The 20698-nt window shown below is 41.8% G+C and overlaps 1 protein-coding gene across 7 annotated transcripts in view; it reads right to left on the bottom strand.

Moving 5' to 3' along the window:
• RIN2 (Ras and Rab interactor 2) overlaps positions 1 to 20429 on the bottom strand; it is a 104129-nt gene extending 83700 nt beyond the window's left edge. For 2 of the 7 annotated variants that reach the window (XM_073339757.1, XM_073339765.1), the window contains exon 1: positions 7092 to 7169. Coding sequence is in view for 2 of the 7 variants with exons in the window: in XM_073339756.1 (XP_073195857.1) it covers positions 20138 to 20413 (276 nt within the window). In the remaining 5 variants the exon portion in view is untranslated. Of the gene's footprint in view, positions 1 to 2648; positions 2779 to 7091; positions 7172 to 20137 lie in introns of those variants that run through there. The other 5 variants (XM_073339766.1, XM_073339761.1, XM_073339756.1 and 2 more) reach the window with 5 other exon arrangements.
• Positions 20430 to 20698: the final 269 nt, after the last annotated feature.

Here is a 20698-nt window from a genome sequence, read left to right as displayed (position 1 = left end):
AAGCACAGTTGGACACAATACATAAGGCACCTGGCTTTACAGACAGAGGTACACAAAAAATAATCAAAAAAATTTTAAGTACTCAAATACTTTTAAGTGGCTTCCTGTTATATGTAGCTTATTTTAGACTTTATTTTTATACCAGTGACATTCCAAATGTGGGTACTAGGTAATGTACAGACATGCAAGATGACTCTGTCCCTGCCCCAAAGTAAAACAATAAAAAGGTGAGGGAAAAAGATACAAGGTACAAGCAAAGTGGTCAGAGGGATCACGTGGAAGCTCATATTTCTCCTGTCCTGTTGGTTTTACTTACAGAATACATGTTCATATAATAAGAGATGAAGTTTTCGGGGGAACTTGCAAGTTACTCAGTTCATCCCAAAACTTGTGGTTTCACTAGCAATCATGGGTAATACAGCCATAACAAACTCATGCCAAACAAAATTGTACAATGCCACCCACAGATTCTCGCTATATAATCCCACGCTTCAGAAATCCATTAATTTAAAAGTTAGGCTTCTCATGTGTATTTCCTCACAAAACACAGACACTAAAAAATAAGGAAGTAACAAGTCAAGACAACATTCTCACCCAATACAACAACCTCCAAGCATCAGCCTGCTACCATCATGACACCCAGCTCAGCACACTAAACACCTTCTCCAACACGTTGACATTCAATTAGATTGCCACCCTCAGTACTTGCATCAAAGAATGAGAAGTCTTGCTGTGATGCACAATATTCTCTCCAATCTTCTAACAACACACACAATTTCAGAATTACAGTTCCCGACCAATAGGAGCTGCAGAGTTGGCGTTCGGGGCTGAGGCAGTGAACAGAGACCCCTCCCTCTCCTTCTCCCCCCTCCCCCGGGGCTGCAGGGACGTGCAGGCCACTTTCAGGAGCGGTGCGGAGTTTGCGTGCGGGCTCTGGGCTGGGGTGCAGGAGAAGGTGAGGGGCTCTGACCGGACGGCGATTACCTCGGGCCACTCCCACATCCCTCTAACCAGTGACTGGCACATCCCTCTGGCAGCATCTCCTAGGTGGGGGGGGCCGGAGATCTCTGCGCACTGCCCCCACAGCTCCCATTCGCCATAGTTCCCGGCCAACGGGAGCTGTGAAGTTGGCGCTCGGGGCGGAGGCAGCACACGGAGACCTCTTGCCCTGCCCTAGGGGCTTGCAGGGATGTGCTGGCCACTTCCAGGAGCAACGCAGAGCCAGAGCAGGTAGGAAGCCTGTTCCCCAGCATGTAGAAAGGAGGGAGAGGAGTTGAGGGGAGGGAGGGGGCCTGCGGACCCCCTGGAGTACCCTCCGAGGACCCGCAGGGGTCCGTGCACTGCAGTTTGAGAAACGGTGCTTTAATACAATGATACTACAAAAACATGCGCAGCACTAAACTCAGTCTGCTAGCAAAAAGGGAATTAGAAATGACAAGATAGATAGAGTTAAACTAACAACTTCACAACAGACTCAGCTGGAAAGCAGCTGTGTTTCACTATCCCACGTGACAAAGAATGGTTCTGCAGACTATGCTTAGAATTTGAATCTTGGACTCTGCTTTGCGGTGCAAAATTTGATGGGTATAGATTATCTGCATCAATTTTAATGCAGAAAAGTGGAGGTTTGAAAGCTTTCAAGGGGGTAAACTATCTATGAAAGGTAAACCCCTAGCAGCCTGTCTGTCTTGTGAAGGTTATAAATAGCTCTATAAAGCTATCTTGTACATAACAGATGTTGTCTGTCTTGCTTAGTATTTCCGTCTGCATTTTATTAAAGTTTCAAAATAAGATAAGTATGTTCAAAAAGGAATTATTGTGTATGGTGTGACAGAGGCCTAATATACTAAATGAGTTGGAAAAGCAGACAAGAGGTCTGATTCTCATTTATACTGTTGCTCCTTCTTCTGACACCAGTGTTACATTCCGATACAAACACTGCCCTTCTGTTAAGAGGTAGCAAATCAGCCTCAGTCACAGGAAAAAAATCACCGACACCCAGGATGAGTGTATTTGATGTGTAACTTCTTTTATTTATACATATGCACCAGTCCTGGAACAGAAGTGTCAAACAGCATGCAAGGCAATCCATCCTTTCAGGAATCTCAGCCTAACTCCAGTGCCCAGTTCTCAGGAAACATCTCTGTCTCATGAACTGGCTCTAACCAGAGAGCAAACTCCCCTGTTGCTCACAGAGCTCATGCTCTAAGGGCCACTCACTGCTTCAACACAGAACCTGACACAACAAAAACTGACTACAACAAAGCACGATTTCCTAAAACTAAACATTTGCTCACATGGTGGATCTGTCTACACAGTTGCTAGGAGCAAGTCTTGCAGCCCAGGTCAACTAAAAAAGCAATATGGACATTTCAGCTCAGGCTCTGAAACTTACTCACCCACTTCTAAGGAAAGCTCCAGCTGAGCCCATATGTCAAAGCAATGTCTACATGGCTATTTTTAGTGCTCTAGCATGAGGTTGTTGACCTGGGCTGAGAGACTCATTCCCAGCAGCTGTGTACACATACCCTACATTTAAAAGAAACACCTGGTGACACCTGCCGTAACAAGTGTGCCTCCTTGTGCTGGATCACTGAGAAAACATCTGTCAGAAGAGGGAGTAGTTCAGAAGAAGAAAACATGTTTACTTTCTGTCTTGGAGAATCCTGAAGCAGCAGGTTCATCTTCAATGTTTGAGATGTTGAAGGAAGATCTGAACTGATATTTCTCTTGTTCAAGTGCAACTGTAATCTCACAGAGAAAGATACAGACTCTGTCCTGAAAAACATACAGTCTAAGTCCCCACTCCTGTCAAGACTTAAGTACGTGCCTAACTTTACACACTGGGAATAGTTTCATTATAGTCAATGGAACTATTGCCTGTGTGTAAAGTTAAGCACGTGCTTATGTATTTGCAGAATCAGGGCCTAAAACATAACCTTAATCCAATGCCAATTTATCAAAACAAAATAAAGAAATGATCCCACAAAACAGCAGGCAGGGTGATGCAAACCAAAATAAAGTACATATAACTGGATAAATTACAAATTTGTTCATATTAGGCAAAAGAAGTATCGTGCAGTATACCTTGTAGATTAACAATGTTATAAAATTAACATTTCTTATAACCCTTGTGATTCATTCAAGCAGCTTTGCCAGTCCCAAAACTACACGAGGGAGAGGTTGGGATTCCAACATAAAAGGTAGGTTTTTGAAATAACATTTTAAGAGAGACATCTGTAATGCCAGCTAATAACATTTGTCAGCATACATGTAAATTAAACATCTCCACCATACAAGTCAGATCTATTCCAGAACTGAATGCTTGCCAATAGAGCCCAGTGGCTGCTGGAACATATCCGATATTTACTTCATTGTCATGGGTGTTACATTGACCAGATTTTTCACCGAGCCTCTGAAGCTTTGTGCACGTGTTTTGGATGCCAAGCATTCAACTGTTGAAAAACAACAAGCCAAAAAAAATTCTATTGTCCATCAGGTCAGGACAACCCAAAACTAGTTCCAGAAAAGTGACAATTAACTGCTGCCTCCCAGACAAGCTGCTCCTCTGCACTTAGTAATACTGAGAGCATGGACTGATGGGTGCAGTCCATTTCAAGGCTGGAAATGAAAGCTCACCCTTACCTTAGGGTAATTTAAACGCCTCTGGATGCAAAAAGAAAGCTGATTTGCTCATTTGGCTCCCTACTTTTCCTAAACTCCTCTGTGACAGCTCAGTCAGACCCCATCCTGCACTTTGAGAAGACAAAATGACCAACTATACAGTATGTGCACTGTTCCCAAACTACAGTCTTGGGAGTAACTGCTATTTAGACGTGGGATCAAAAAAGACGAAAGAAAGAGTCCATTATCAAATATTTGTTCACCACGAAGGTACTTACAGAGTATAATAACCCCTTAACCTTCTCTTTGTTAAGCTAAATAGATTGAGATCCTTGAGTCTATTGCTGTAAGGCCTGTTTTCTAACTCTTTAATCATTCTCACGGCTCTTCTCTGAACCCTCTCCAATTTATCACCATCGTTCTTGAATTGTGGGCACCAGAACTGGACACAGAAGTCCAATACCAGTCGCAACCCTGCCAAACAGAGGTAAAATAACCCCTCTACTCCTACTTGTATCCCCCGTTTACGCATTCAAGGATCGCACTAGCCCTTTTGGCCACAGTGTCACACTGGGAGCTCATGTTCTGCTGATTATCCACCACAACTCCCAAACCTTTTTCAGAGTCACTGCTTCCCAGGATAGAGTCCTCCATCCTGTAAGTATGGCCTGCATTCTTTATTTCTAGATGTACATATTTATATTTAGCCATATTAAAGTGCTTATTGTTTACTTGTGCCCAGTTTACCAAGAGATCCAGATCACTCTGTATCAATGACATTTCCTCTTCATTACTTACCAATTTGTGTCATCAGTAAACTTTATCAGTGATGATTTTATGTTTTCTTCCAAAATATTGAAAAAAATGTTAAATAGTATAAGGCAAATAATCAATCCGTGCGGGATCCCACCACAAATGCACCAACTTGGTGATGATTCCCCATTTTAATCCATTTAACGTGTGCATTGCAACTAGTGAGGCCTCTGATGGAGCACTGTGTCCAATTCTGGACAGCACACTTTAGGAAAGATGTGGACAAATCTCAGAGTGTTCAATGGAGAGCAACAAAAATTATAAAAAGGTCTACAAAAGGAATGGTTAAAAAAATTGGGCATGTTTAGTTTTGAGAAAAGACGGCTGAGATGGAGACCCAGTAACAGTCTTCAAATATGTTAAAGGCTGCTACAAAGAGGATAGTGATTAATTGTTCTCCATGTCCACTACAGGTAGGACAAGAAACAATGGGCTTAATCTGCAGCAAGGGAGATTTAGATTAGATATTAGAAAAATCTTTCTAATTGTGAGCTCTGGAATAGGCTTCCAAGGGAGAAATGCCTATCATTGGAGGTTTTTAAAAACAGGTTGGAAAAACACCTGTAAGGGATGGTCTAGGTTTATTTGGTCCTGCCACAGAGCACGGAGCTGAATTTGATGACTTCTCAAGGTCCCTTATAACCTTGCATTTCTATGATTCTATGTTAATTGTATATTGTTCTAGTTTTTTAATCAAAATGTCATGTGGCACCAAGTCAAACACCTTACAGAAGTCTAAGTATACTACATCAATACTATTAACTTTATCAACCAAACTTGCAATCTCATAAAAAAATGATATCAAGTTAGTTTGATATTATCTATTTCCCATAAACCCATGTTGACTGACATTAATTATATTACCCTCCTTTACACAAAGGAGCTCTGTGGAGGAGCTGAGAATGGAACCCAGGTCTCCTAAGTCTCAGACTAGCACTCTGATCTCCGGGCCATCATTCCTCTAGATTCACTCAGCATCTTGCTCTTGAAGAAGGAACATTTTAAAAACCAAAACTACTAATTTTAAGAAAACCAGACATTTGGAATAATTATATTTTCTTCTCATACAACCAAATGTGAGAGTCAGGTTGTTCTTGAGTAAGTGACCTTCCAAATATATTTTCTATTCTGAAGACCAGAGTGAGATCCTAGTTAATGGATGCAGTGACAGGGATAAAGGGGACGTTTTGCAAATTTGAGTGCCCAAAATTAGGTGCCTAAATAGGTATTTAGGTACCTAAATAAAAGTGGCCTGATTTTCTGAGGTGCTGACTACTCTCAACTTCCACTGAAATCTATGAGAGCTTCACTGATCAGCACCTTTGGTAATCAGGACACTTTATATAGGTACCTATGGAGGGATTTAGGAGCCCTAGTTAAAGAGGCAGATATTCAAAAGGCACAAAGGGCAGTTAGGCACCCAACTTTTATCCACAGTTAAAAGGAGTTGGATGCTTAACTGCCCTGTATGCCTTTGAAAAAATCTCGCCCTCCATAAAGAAGGGTGCATAAAGTTAGGCTCCTATGTCTTTATTTAGGCTGCTAAATAAGTGACCTGACTTTCAAAAGTGTTGCTCACCCAGAAGGTTCTATTGATGTCAATGGGAGCTACTGAGCAATCAAACACTCTTGCGAACATGGATTTGGAAGCCAAATTTTAGGTACCTATTTCTGAAAATTTGGACCAAAATCTTCCAGAGGAGATAAAGTCAGTAAACCTGCTATTTGGGTTTGATTAATAGACTGTGTAGTAGCTACCTGGAACCAAAAAAGTCTGAGTTTGTTCACTGTCTGGGTTACTACAATACAGAGAAAAGTTTAGAGTGCAAGATAGTGGAAACATTTAATACGGTTGAAAGGAGTGATTTCTCACTGGCACAGAGTTTCACAGTATTAGACATTTAAATCCATCATCATGAATTAACCCCCAAAAAACATTCATTGTATTGCATTTAGTAAAGTTCAATATTCTACATGTACTTGTGCTATTTAGTTATCAAGTAACAATATCTTGTATAATTTTAAAAGAACATCTGCTGAGTAATCAGGTCTGGTGCTCCCAAAAGTAAAATTAAAGTACTAACCTTAAACCTGTGATTATCTGGCCCCGAGTTTCTCAATTCATAGGGAATAAATGCCTTTATAAAATTCACTTACGTATAGCTGTCAAAGGTACCAACCATAATGAGACCTTTGCAATCATACATTTAAATGAGCAACCACATTTTGAATATTGTACAGGTTTTAAAAACAATGGGGAGTGGGTATACAACCTCTAAACCACCAAGGCCAGTACCGTACTAGGACCATTGTAGGTACTCTAACAGTTACACTTAAGCAAAATCTCTTCTTGGCCTATGCCACGATAATGCTTACTTAAGAATGTGCATAACTTTAAACACGTGCATAGTCCCACCAAGGTCAGGTACCTCACTGCATCAGGGCACTACTGAGCAGGGCTGAGTTCCTTTCAGCTGCCTTTCTTAAATTCATCACACTTGTCCTATGAAATCCAGATTTCTGTCAGGAAACTACTCCAAATCCAAATCAAGCTCTGCTAATGAAGTAAAGTTTTTTTCTTTCCATACAATTTGACAGAATTCAAAGGAGTACACCAGGCTTAGTTACACACAGAGAAGAAAATAATTACTTACTTGTAATGTATTTTGTCGGTCTGCCTCTTCTCCCATCCCGGAAAGGAAACATCCCAGCAGACAGTATTATAGCTAGACCTATACCAGGAAGCAAGGAGGCAAAAAAATAAAATAGAAGTCTGCCAGTCACAACTGACACACAGTTTCCCGGTAGGTGGAGTTATAATGATGTCAATAAAGTTGTTTATTTGGAAGGAAGAGGTGGCTGTATGACAAAGTATATTAATTGGTCCTATGAGAGCAGCCCTTTCTAGTCACTAGTAGAAAATAAATGTGTTTTATGAGCACTTAGAATAGCACTTTCTGCTTTCTGTCTTCTATTAAACATATTAATGGCATATTCAAAGGCTCCAAACTTTTCCACAATTCTATAGAGTAAACCTCTGTACTCCCACCTCATCACAGACAGCTCTGCAAAATACATGAGTAGCTAGTAATAAAGCTGCGGTTTTAGTAGCTGTAACTGTTAAAGAAGGTAACTGCTACTGTGTTATTACTGTTTCTTACACAACCTGTAACATAACTTTCAGTGATTGGCAAAATACAATATATTATGAAAATTAAGTCATACAAAATCAAGAAACTTGGCAGAATATGCTAAACCCAGGGTTGTGAGTTCAATCCTTGAGGGGGCCATTTGGGATCTGGGCAACAAATTGGGGATTGGTCCTGCTTTGAGCAGGGGGTTGGACTAGATGACCTCCTGAGGTCCCTTCCAACCCTGATATTCTATGATTCTCTGATAAATTTGATCAGAATATTTTTGTGGATTGGTTGGCCTCAAAAGAAAGCTGAAGCAGAATAAGGCTTTAGTTTGACAGAACTGTCAAGGTGGGGTGTTTGGGGGCTATTTAATCTCCACTATATGCCACATCACAGAAACTGTAGGGATTTTCAGTCAGCACAACACATGGCAACTATAAAATTACCAATAAAAGGAAGGCAGTAAACGGGAAATGCCTAGTCTAGAAGAAAGGTGTATACATATCATTAAGCTATGTTTAGCAAGGAACAAGAGATGTGAAGTAGAGCCAAGTCACTTCTTTGGTTTCTAGAACCACTGTTAACCATATGGGAAACATATATTATAAATGATAGTTTACATGTGTGCAACAGTTGCTGAAATAATAAGGGATTAAATAATCCTTTTCTTCTGAACATAAAAAAAGTGAATCTGAAATCTAGTAAATCAAATATTTATCTTGGAAGTTTGCATGTCTTGGAAAAAGCCACACCAAACATGTATATTTTCAAAGACACATATAAAAAATGGTAAGTATATGTTTAATAATAATTCCTACTCAATTTGATAGGTTATCCACTTGCCTGAGCAAGACAGAAATTTGATTATAATTGCAAAATTTGATGAAAAAATTATGTGAAAACTTGAATTAACCTGAGTAAGGCTTATTACTCTCCAGATACTATGCCAATAATTCCAAGCACAGTAATTAGCAAAAAGCATTGTGGATAAGTAAACGGGAACTGAGACATGGTCAGGCTTGGTCTATATTATATACTTATTTCAGTATAACTACATCGCTCACTGGTGTGGAAGATTCACACCTCTGTGTGACGCAGTTATATCACCCAAACTCCTGTTGAGACAGCTTCTCCCATCAACATAGCTACTGACTCTCACGGAAGTGGGGTACCAATGAGAGAAGCTCTTCCATCAGCACAGGGAGCATCTTCACTAAGCACTGCAGCAGCATCACCGCACCAGTGCCAATGCAGCACTGTATGTGTAGACCAGCCCTCAGACTTGAGACTGTGAAACCTTTAGTGATCATTGTTTATAATTTGCCAGATTTTGAAACATTTCTGTTATATTTTTTCAAAACTTTTACTTCACTTTAGTTCCTGGCTTTCAAACATTTGGGGGTTTGTTTTGTTTTTTATAATCACAACTTTACTTTTTTAAAGGGATTCTGTCAACTTTAGAAAAAACCTGTCTGAAAATGTCATACTTACCAATAAGAAAAGGAGGACTTGTGGCACCTTAGAGACTAACCCATTTATTTGAGCATAAGCTTTCGTGAGCTACAGCTCACTTCATCGGAGGCACGAAAGCTTATGCTCAAATAAATGGGTTAGTCTCTAAGGTGCCACAAGTCCTCCTTTTCTTTCTGCGAATACGGACTAACACGGCTGCTGCTCTGAAACCTGTCATACTTACCAATGACAGGCAAGAGTCAAGAGCCTATTCCTAAAAGCACTTACACACACACACACATAGTCCCAGGAAACTCAGTGGAACTAGTCACGGCCCCAATCCAGCAAACACTTGTGCACGTACACATGTTTAACTTTAAGTACACGAGTAATCCCACTGACGTCAATGTGCTTAAGTCTTTCCGGGACTGGGTTCATGTTTGCAGGACCACAACCTAACATTATTATAATTGAAAGATCTAGGAAAATTAATTTTGTGCATCTGACTCTGTTTTGTACGTAGTCAATTCCACTATTTACTCTGCATAACCAATAAAATCTTGTTTTCTTTGCCTATGCGGGTCATGTGGGAAGAGAAAAATATTTTAAACACATGGTAAAAGGAGAGGCTGTAAAATCACAAAACTTGTCAAAAGGACTAAAGAATACATGAAATACCTGAAGCTATTTTTATCACAAATTTAAAACCGACCAGGTTTCAATGGATGGTGTTTCTTTATGTAATACATAGGTATCTACAACCTTTGTGGTCTATTAACGATAACTTTTATAGGGAGTTTCCTTACATTTTTATATTTGCATCAAGGAAAAATAGAACTGCCACTACTAAATATAACTCTCAATAACCCTGATACCATCACAGAATTAGCATATTTTGGTTTCATGCCTGGTAGCACTCCAAGTTCAGGCATGGGCATCACACACTTTTTACACTGGGAGGGAGAGGCATCATAAGATGCTGTGAGTCTCCTCAGATATTTCCTCCCACAGAGCCCCCTCCTATGGCTCTTAACACAGGATGGGGTAATGTGGCAATGGAATATATCTTCTACAGCCTGAATTTGCTCTGTGCCATGTGACTTTCACGAAACCTGTGCACTTGTCACTGCGACTGTAGGTAATTTTCTTGTAGCTCTTCCATTCTGAGCTCAGGGTTTGTTTCTCAGAAATTTGTAACTGAGTTTTCTATTCTTTTGCTGTGCTGACACTTGGAAAAAATCAAGTGTCACCAAGGAACAATTTCCACCACTCCATTCCCTGATATTAAAACAGAGAACTCTCTGGGATTTCTTGAAATTATGAAAGGCAATAAAACCAAAGCCTTCTCTGGCAGATTTCTGTGCAAGTAAGGATCCTGATCCTGCAACTGTATCCATGCAGACAGATCCTTCCTACAAGTTCCAATGGGTTCTGCCTACATTTGATTTAATACAAAGCCAATCAAAGTCAACAGGAGTCTTTCCAGGATTGGTGCCTGTGCTCCTTTTGCAGGTCCTGGGCCTGTGTTTGCATTTTTGGCATTTGACTTACAAACTCCCACATCGATATTTATAGTTCAACAAATCTAACTAAAAGAGGAAAGGTTTGCTCATTGCTAAGACATTTTCCAAGTTTCAGTTTTTATAGCCAAGTTACAAAGCATTCAGCTCCCAGTTCCTAATGTACGTAATGAAAGATACTTGATCTTAGCTACAATAAACTGCTTCATATGTACAAAAATCAAGATTGAACAGCTCATATTATAAAAATTACAGGACCAAAAATATTACATCACCAAGTTACACTTTCCAAAACTGAAACTCACGTCAAATACTGAGGTTTTGATCAAATTCCAATTCCAAAGTAATCACAACTTATAAGGTTTTCTCTGGACCCTAATAACAGCCATGTACAACAGCAGTGCTCATGACTTGGCACTTGGACAGAGAAATTTTAAATGATATATGGTACTGTGGCGTTCCCCAAGCAGATGTGGGCCTTATGAACACACTAAGAATTTTGGCTTCCTTTTTGATAGCTATTTAAACTGTCTAAATCACAGTGTTTTTTCCATCTTGCATTAACTGCTCTGAACATTGCAAAACAGGTATTTTTTAAATCCCCAACCATTGCTAGAACAACTTATTATAAAAATTTTACTCCTTGTCTATGTCCCACAGTTGCCAACATCTAAACTTTTCCCCAAGAAATTATTGGCCAAATAAACTCAGGGTCAGGAATGTAGCAAGGGCCCAATCACCAAAAGCAGTGGGTGTTTATTCTCGTGAACTTGATGTTCTTCTTTATAACAATATGTTTATCCCAAACTGAATTCATTTGCTCAAACTGATGAGCTGTTCCATACACACAGTCTAATTAATGCCAGTGGAAATATTCCTATCGCAATCTGGCCCTCGATCATTATCAGGTCAAACCTAATACATGACTCAATTATGGAGTGCCTGTGAATCCTCAGTAAAAGGCAGGACATAGCATAGTTATGTTTGCCCAGGAGCAGATATGAGGCTGAACTGGGACTCAAGAGAGGCACAATTTTGTTCTTTACTCCATGGGGGAATTTAATCCATGCCAGTCCATTACATGACACAAATTACTTCCCCCTATGCACTGGCTCCGCTATGTTAGCTGGCTGAGTCCAGGCTCCATCCACTCATTACCCAATCTGCCCTACCCTTCAGCTCCTAGAGGAACATAAAGCAGTCTCAGGTTGGCCAAGCTGGGATTTCTAAGTCTCTCCATATATTCGCCCTCCTAAGCATACAGTTGAATCTGCTATTTTAAGTCTGGCCAAGATGCAGCTTGGGTACTTTGGAACTTTTCTCTACCTGGGTATTTAAATATCTTATATGGCATATGCCCAGAGTCAATCATTAGCAGAACAAAGGAAGCAAGAGTTTAGCTGAAAGAGGATGTTAGGTTCAGGTAAAAAGAAAAGGAGTACTTGTGGCACCGTAGAGACTAACCAATTTATTTGAGCATTAGCTTTCGTGAGCTACAGCTCACTTCATCGGATGGGGAATGTCAGCAAATGTAATGTCATGCAGGTAGGGAAAGCCAATGAGACTATAGCTTATTTGCATGTTGAAATGTATTTTGGCTCTAATACAGAATGAAAAGAACCCCAGAGTTAATTATTTGAACATAGGGACTCTGTGTTGACCAAAAACAAAGGAAAAGGAAAAAGAATACTTTAGAATGCAGAAGCAGGGGAACCATTTTACAAGTAAGGAAAGACAATTCTTCTCTGCGAAGCACTTGTGAGGTCACATTTAGCGTTGTGCTTAGTCCCAGGCGTTAAGCCAAAAGAGAGACATACACATTCCGGAGATGGTGCGAAGGGGAGCAAAAAGAGGTTCTTTGAGAAAAGGCTTTGAAAATTGAACAGGCCTCAAATTAGCATGTGCAGTGCAGGCCAAGTCCACAGCTGGTGTCAACTGGCATAGCTTCATTAATGTCAATGAAACTGGACTGATTTATATCTGAGGATCTGGCTCTCAGTATTTAAATAGCTTACAAAATTACACGGGGCAGACCTTTTCTGAATTCAGGGAGATAATCATCGCCCAAGGGCAAAATTGGATATTGAACCTGAACTGGGTATTTAAACACATGTTCTCCAAAGAATCTATTCGTAAAAAGAAAAGGAGTACATAATGCATCCGATGAAGTGAGCTGTAGCTCACGAAAGCTTATGCTCAACTGAATTGGTTAGTCTCTAAGGTGCCACTAGTACTCCTTTTCTTTTTGCGAATACAGACTAACACGGCTGCTACTCTGAAAAGAATCTATTGTTGCAGGGAATTTTGCACTCACCTGTGTTCTGAGGTTTAAGGAAGGAGAGGATTAAGTTCCCTTTCATTACTGCTACCTTGTCCTCCTTCCCATCCCACCCACATTTTTGTCTCACCCACGTGTTATGTCTTGTGTTTTAGACTGCAAGTACCTTGGGGCAGGAATTGTCATTTATTATATGTTTGTACAGCACCCAGCACAATGGGGCCTCAACCTGGTTGAGGCTCTTTGGTTCCACCACAGTATGTATAAATAAATAATACATATCAGGAAAGGCTCAGTTAAAGGGTTATTTGAACTCTGGTACAATCTGTGGAAAAAAGTTGCAAAAGCATATAAATTACTGTGGGATTTTCAAAACCTCTGTTCCTATTTAATAGTAAAACTCCCATCGATTCCAAGGGGAGCAGAATTAGACCTATGCTGAATATTCTGGAAAATCCCATCCATATATCTGTTTTAGGATAGGAGACTGCTATTTCCAAGGATACCCACAGAGAATAGAGATCACCTACCAGAGGGAAAATAGGCTTGGTACTCCAAAAGTTCTTTTCCTCAAAATTTGATACATGTAAATTTTATTCTTAAAAAGGAATAGGGAAAAGGAATGTCTCTCCTCTATCAAACCTGCTTGTTTTCACTGGAAAGTTTCTCTAGTTGATAAAATCCAGGCCCACAGGTCTTGATTTAACATTCTTCTTAGAAAGCTGCAAGATTAGAAGGACTCAGGGCGCGCGCTTTAACATTGCCAGTATGGAGCTCTCCCAGCGCTCTAAAAAAACTCCCATCTCCACGAGGGGAATAGCGCGGCTCCCAACACTGGTGCACTGTCTACACTGGCACTTTACAGTGCTGGAACCTGCTGCGCCCAGGGGGGGTGTTTTTTCACACGCTTGAGCGAGAAGTTGCAGCACTGTAAACTTCCAGTGTAGACAAGCCCTCAGTTTCAAACAGCATGTTGACACCTGGACCATGTTTCCAAACTGCACTCTCCGCATGAAGATCAAAGCAACAGTAAAGTCCATATAAACAGCATGCAGTCAAAAATGGAGGAATATGTTCCATATGTCAACAATACTGAAGTGAATTTTGATTATGCTATTGTTTAAATGACTAGACACAGAATGCAAAATATTCCTGACCTGCTCCTTAATGGCTTTAGAAAGGGCTACATCACAAAAATCCATTCATGAAAATGCATTAAGAGGATATCACAATTGTTTGTCACTTTACTTAAAGCCACCCATTTTTGAAATAAGATTTAAATATCTTTTTCCCCATACTATTGGTTAGATTAAATGAGGGTATAGTTTCAGGGACTCTCTTTGCAAAATAAATGTTCAATTGTACTTAAAAGTACAGCATGTGCTCAATGTAAGAGCACTGAATAATATATACGCTTACATGCAAGTACAATGAGGCAAAAGCAAGTTGAGATGATCAACTACTTGGACCTGATTCAGCTCTCATTGACAATGGTGTAAATCAGAAGTAACTCCCTTTGAAGTGTAAATAAGTGTAAAAGGAGAATCCAACCCCTAACCTGGATCTAATAAAGGCTCTTTTCTGCTGTTGTTATTGTGCAAATACTGTAATAAGCTGTGAAACCTTGCAAAGTTCACACTGTTCCCTACTTTTGCTTTTATCCTGATTAATGTCTTTAAGCAGGGTGGATAAAAATCAATGATTTTTTTAATCAAAAAATCATAGGTTTTTTCCTCAAAAAGCATTTTTATAAAAAAATATCTAAAGATAGTTTTAATTATGATACATTAAGGCTCCAAGATGTCTCATCATGGAATAGGGATTATAAATTCTAATTCTACAGTATGAGACAATATATTTATGTAATATTTAAGAAAAGTTTTGTAAATAAGTTCCAATAGTTCATGGATTAGGGACGCAATTTTATGGGGTTCCAGGGGCTTCTGTATAGATTACGAAGTTTAATCTTTCTATCTACCCAATGGGACTCAGTGCTCAGTCTAGAAGATACCATCAGAGATGCTTAGTTTTGCAATTCTCAAACTATGGATTTGTGTCCCCAGAGATAAAATGCTTGTTAACAGCAAAAGTGTTTTTAAATTAATAAACAGAGGTGAGAAACAACAGACCTCACTCTATTGTCCCTCTGCAAATTTGTGTACACAGAGTCAATCCCTTACCTCTCTCTGAAAGTGCAAAGTTTCAAAAAATTCAATGAATAGAAGATTGGTGGGGGCAGAATAGATCTGGACAAGGAGAAGATGTCTGGAGATAAATGTGAGAAGGGAGGGACAGGCAGTAGAAACAATAGTGAAACTGTTTGAGCAGCATATTCCAGAATGCACTTTTATGTAGAAATCCATGATTAAATCTAGTCTTCCTGACTTGTGATTTAAATCAAATCCACCCTGTCTTTAAGAAACAACAACATTTAATAGTTGAAAGGCTACCTACCAGCACCCTGTCTATACTAGCCTTCTTTTCATATGGCCTTCTCATTTTTGCACTAACTGGTTCGGGTCCGTGGATGAATCGAAGAGTGGGAGAATCAGCATAGGTAGACAACTTGTATTTTAACCACTGTTTTGTCTAGAACTGCTGTGTGGGGGATTAGATTACATGGTAGTTGTAACAGAAGGCACTAGTGGCTGCATTAGTGCTCCCACCATTGCTACCACTGATACAGATGACTCAGTGGTAGAAAGAATAGGAACTTTTAAGAATAAGAGGTCTAGGGTAGACACAACCTTAGAGCGAGATTCACTTTTGATGCAAACGAGGACCCTTCAACCCATTTCAGCTCTGTGGTCGGGCTACAAAGGGCGTGGGGGCGCAGAAGGGGAAGAGGCTATGCATCTTGGCGAGATCCCTCTGTGCCAGCCCATAATAGGCTGCAGTACAAGAGAAGTTTCAGGTCCAGGCTGAAAGAAGGGTCACAACATCAGAGACACTTCAATCCAGTAACAGAGATATGAAGCAATAGCAGCCACTATTCCAGCATAAAGGCTAGACTAGTACTCATAGATGAACTGTGCTGCAGCCTCACAGCCTGCTTATACACTGAAGGAGAGATTTCCATTCCCCCCTCAACCCTCATTCAGACTCTGTGCAGCAGGGGCAGAACTCATTCACAGTGAAACTCAGCTCTTTAGATAGGACTGTGTAATTACAGCAGGGTAAGAACTGGATGTATAAACAGTCTCTTTCAGCACTGATATTCTGTTGCATACAAAAGCACAGTTTCAATAGCAACTGTACTGCTTAAAGTGTTTTACCTTATTATCTACCATCTGTGAGCACAGAGGCATTTGTTTTCAGTGAACTAAACTCAGACAAATATTGGATAGATACTCCCCCTGCCCTCAAAACAAAAACAAAACGAACAAACCACATATCCATCACACTGCTACTATGTCATATTAAGTTATTTTATATCAATTTGTTTCCTTAGCAAATTACCTAATCTTACCACCTCTAGGAGGTGAGGCAACAGTTCAGTTTCCATGCCAGTCAGGTCCTGATACAAAGCCCACTGGAAAAAAAAATCAATGGAAAGTGTCCCATGACTTTAATAGGCTTTAGATAGGGCCTTATCCCTCTGCAGAGACTGCCAATAAAGGTACCAATTAGTGGTAATTATGGCACTGGTTTTGTGATGTGCCCTAAGAGTTGGACTGAGACCACCAAACTCATTTCACATAGTCAAGTCAGTCCACTAATTCTCATGTTCAAAGATATGACCAATATGAAATTTTCAATGTTTTTTGCTTGGACTTGAATATTTACTCTGCCATTCCAAACTCTTGATCAATCAGTAACTTTGGTTTGTTTTATACAAGCACTTTTAGAGGCTATTTTTAAATGCTAGATTACTTTGCTCCACAACATATGTGGGTTACTGACTCACTGACCTATCAGGGATACTTGCCATTTCCAGGCAAGACATACTAGCTGGGTTCCCGTTTCCATCCTTATCATCTGGGTCAGGAGGCACAAAAAATGCTGCAGAAAGATCACAGTTAGGCCCTAGAGAAGGAACTACCTTCTCTCCCTCAACAATGATCCTCAGAACAATACATTCTATAGAATACCAATACCAGTCCAATTCTCCTCATCCTGAAAGACTACAGCTGCAACCCAGGGCCTGAAGGGATGTTAAAAATAATAGTATGTGTGTGGGGAATCCTCAGAAACCCACCACCATGGGACATGGAAGGTCCTTGGGGAAAAGGAGGTGCGTATTTAGCTGTACAAATCCACCAGTTCATTTCACAATGATCATATCAAAAGCTGGTTGCAATTTTTTCATCTAAACATTTTTAGATGAAAAATGGCTGTATCACCAAAGCAAAACTTTTCACAGAAAAAGTTTGTTTTTTCTTCAAGTTTTCCAATGAAAAGCCAGAAATTGATTTTCTTTCGGTAACAGTATATGGTGTTCAGTTCTTAAAAGAGTTGGGTTGCTTTAAATTGAACAATTTTGAGTTTTTATTTCAGTTTTTGATAAAACCAGAAAACTTCCTTGGGAAATTTGGGGGGAAAAAATTAATTGACATTTTTGACCAGCTCTCCTCACAACCTCATAAATAATCTCTTATTAGTTTATTAAATGTGAACAAGTTGCCAGATAGATTCCCAACAAAATTATGATGAGAGCACTGAAAGCTATAAACAGAATCTTCGATGAGTGGATTCAGGGAAAGTTGCAAGATTAAGGATTTTGATCTACATAACTGTTCCTCCATATTTTGAGGAAAGTAAAGATTCATTTCTCTCCCCCCCCCCCCCCCATGCTAACGTTGGTAAGCATTTTGTTTTATTTTTAAGTAATATAAAAGATAAATCAATGCATTTAGCAACACCTTTTGTAAGTGATATCAAATGCATTCTGTATTTAATATTGTACAGCTAAAGAGGACAACTCCAAATCAGAAATTCAATTCAGAAAGAAACATGACCCATTTTTCTTGCTTAGTTATGTGATTGAGAGAGAGAGACAGTAGAGAGGTAATATATTTTTACTGGACCAACAAATGGTTACCTCACCTACCTTGTCTCTCTTGTATGCTGGGACCAACAGGGCTGCTATAATGACAACACTACAAACAACATGTTATTAATAGACATTTCTAGCTAGTACTGTCCTACCTGCCCATATAATCAAGTAGCAGTCAAAAAAATCTGTCCCAAATAGAGTCTACTATTTAGGAAATAATTAAATTATCTCCAACATAAACAGATCCTACATATTAAAGAAGTGGTTGCCTTTTCTCAGTCCAGGTTTACACAAGGAGCACTTTCCTGGTATAGCGATGCCAGTATATATTTGTCCCCTGTTAAGGAGCAATTGTTTTTTAGGCAGTTAGACAGTACAGTGATGCGTGCAGTATACAAAACCTAGAACAGACTTGAATAGTACTGGCAAAGTGCCCCTAGCGTGGATGAAGCTTATACTAGCAAAATGTGTTTTTGCTGGCATAGCTTATTCCAGTGCCCTACCCCTAATTACCAAGTGAAATAAATTATACCAGTATAACTCTACACCAGGGGCTTTTGCCTGCACAGCTACATTGGCCAGGGATCATCCTTACTAACATAGCTATGCTGGCAAAAGTTTGTACTGTAGGCCTGGAATTCCCCACTCAATGATCAGAGCCCCATTGTGCTACACGCCATATACTAGAAGATGGTCCCTGCCCAAAGAACTCATAATCTACACCTCAGACAGGATGCAACAGGTGGGCAAAACAGATAAGTGGAGGCTGGCTGTGTTGGGAGGATGAGGTAACAATAAAAAACAAAATTTTGCAGAAAATCAGAAGTCAAAGTTCTCCATCTGCTTGCCAATCCCAGATGGGAGCAATCTGTAAATATCATAGTATAGGTAGGTTTTAAGGAAAGATTTAAAAGACGGTAAATTGGTGATATTGCGTGTGTGTCACTTCCTTTTGAAGACGGGAACACCCATTCCATTTTGAAAGAGACTAACAGTCACTGGAACAGACTACTGGACCAAGTAATCTTACACTACCTTTGGTCAATCTGTTTATCATGTGTATTGCTGCAGCTTCAAAAGACCCAGTTAGGATCAGGACTCCATTGTGCTAGGCACTGTACAAACACACAGTAAGACACAGGCCCTGCCCCAAAGAGTTTATAATTTAAGTTAAGACAAAGTGACAAGTATGCATGACCAACAACAGAAGGCAAACTAAGGTGAGATCATGTGATAATCAATGTCAGTTACATGTGCGACCTGGTCATTGTGAATCATTTTAAAGTTGTGTGTTTTTTGGGGAGGATCTACCGCTTAAAACTACTAAAGAGAAAATCAACCAAGAAGTTTTCCTCATGCTGATACAGACTAACATGGCTACCACTGAAACCAGCCAATAAAGGAAAGTGATAAGATAATTTAAAGGGTGGTTAAAAATAGGACTTCATAAGAATGCTAATATTTTTGTTAAAACGAGGAGTACTTGTGGCACCTTAAAGTGGGTTTTAGCCCACGAACGCTTGTGCCCAAATAAATGTGTTAAGTCTCTACGGTGCCACAAGGACTCCTCGTTTTTGCTGATACAGACTAACAGGGCTACCACTCCGAAACATATTTTTGCTTGGCATTTCATAAGAACAACTTCCTATTCAGTTTTTCGAGCTACCCAGAGGTTAGGAGTCTTACTGATCACCATATATTGGGGTCAGGAAAGAACCCCCCCCCCCGGTCAGTGCCCCCACAGCAGTGCCCTTCCTCAGCAGCGTATGGGTGCGGGCCACTTGCCAGGACCAGCGAGGTGTAGCTCAGCCATGCCCTTGCCATTTGGGGGGAGGGGGGGCCTTGAATACCAGGCATCGGGGGCGGCCCTGTTGCCTGCGGCACAGGACAGCCTAGTCTCGGGCAGGCTGCAAGCCTTTGGTCTCACGCCCCACGGTGGCTGAGGTTACCTGCGACACGCAGGGGCTCAGAAGAGCGGGTGGCTCCCTGGGCCAAAGGGGGGGGATTTCAAACGCAGCGGAGCCACGTAAGCGCTCCAGAGCGGCTCCTCACTCACGGCGAGGGGTGTGAACATCCCCCCCCCCACGCCGCCGCCGCCCCAACACAGGCCCAGATCCTGCCCCCCCCAGCCACCGAGAGGAGCCGGCCCCAGCCCAGCGCGGTGACGTGCCCCGGAAGCGAGGCGGGGGAGTCCCCTCAGGGCAAGGGGGAGCGCTGGGGACCGTCGCTCGGCTCGGCTCGGCTCGGCCCGGCCCGGGCCCCCTCCCCTCACGCGCGTCCGCACAGCCCGCGGGGCGGCGCCGCGCCAGGCCCTTACCTCGCTCGGCCTCCTGCCCACCGCGGCGGGAGCGGCCCGGCGCTGCCCGCCTCGCCGAGCGGGGAGGGGAGGGAGGAGCCGGGGCTTTGTGTGGCCGCCGCCGCCGCCGGCCAGGCTCCCTCGCCTCACCCCCTCCCCACTCCCGAGGGCCGGCCGGCCGGCCGGCGAACCCCCTGGGGCAGGGCGCCTGCGCCGAGCCCCCTCAACTGCCCCCCGTGGGGAGGGCGGGGCGGAAAGGTCCGGCGGGGGGCAGGGGCTGGGCTGGGCTGCGGCCATTTGCCGTCCCGCCTGCTGGGGGGAGCTGGGGGAGGGACAGTCCTGACCGCGAGGGGACCGGGGTAGAGTTGGGGGGCGGGGAGCAGCGCAGCTGGGCAGAGATTGGGGGCGGGGAGGGAGTTGGGGGGTAGGGAGTTGGCGGGGAGCTGCACGGGGTGGGGGCGAGGCCAGGGAGGGATGGGGGGGATTTGGGGGGGAGGGATGGGGCGGGGAGCAGCGCAGGTGGGCAGAGATTGGGGGCGGGGAGCAGCACAGGAGGGCAGAGATTGAGGGCGGGGAGGGACT

The sequence above is a fragment of the Lepidochelys kempii genome, chromosome 3, assembly GCF_965140265.1.
Source record: "Lepidochelys kempii isolate rLepKem1 chromosome 3, rLepKem1.hap2, whole genome shotgun sequence".
Lineage (NCBI taxonomy): Eukaryota > Metazoa > Chordata > Testudines > Cheloniidae > Lepidochelys > Lepidochelys kempii.
This window is presented reverse-complemented; position numbering and strand designations above follow the sequence as displayed.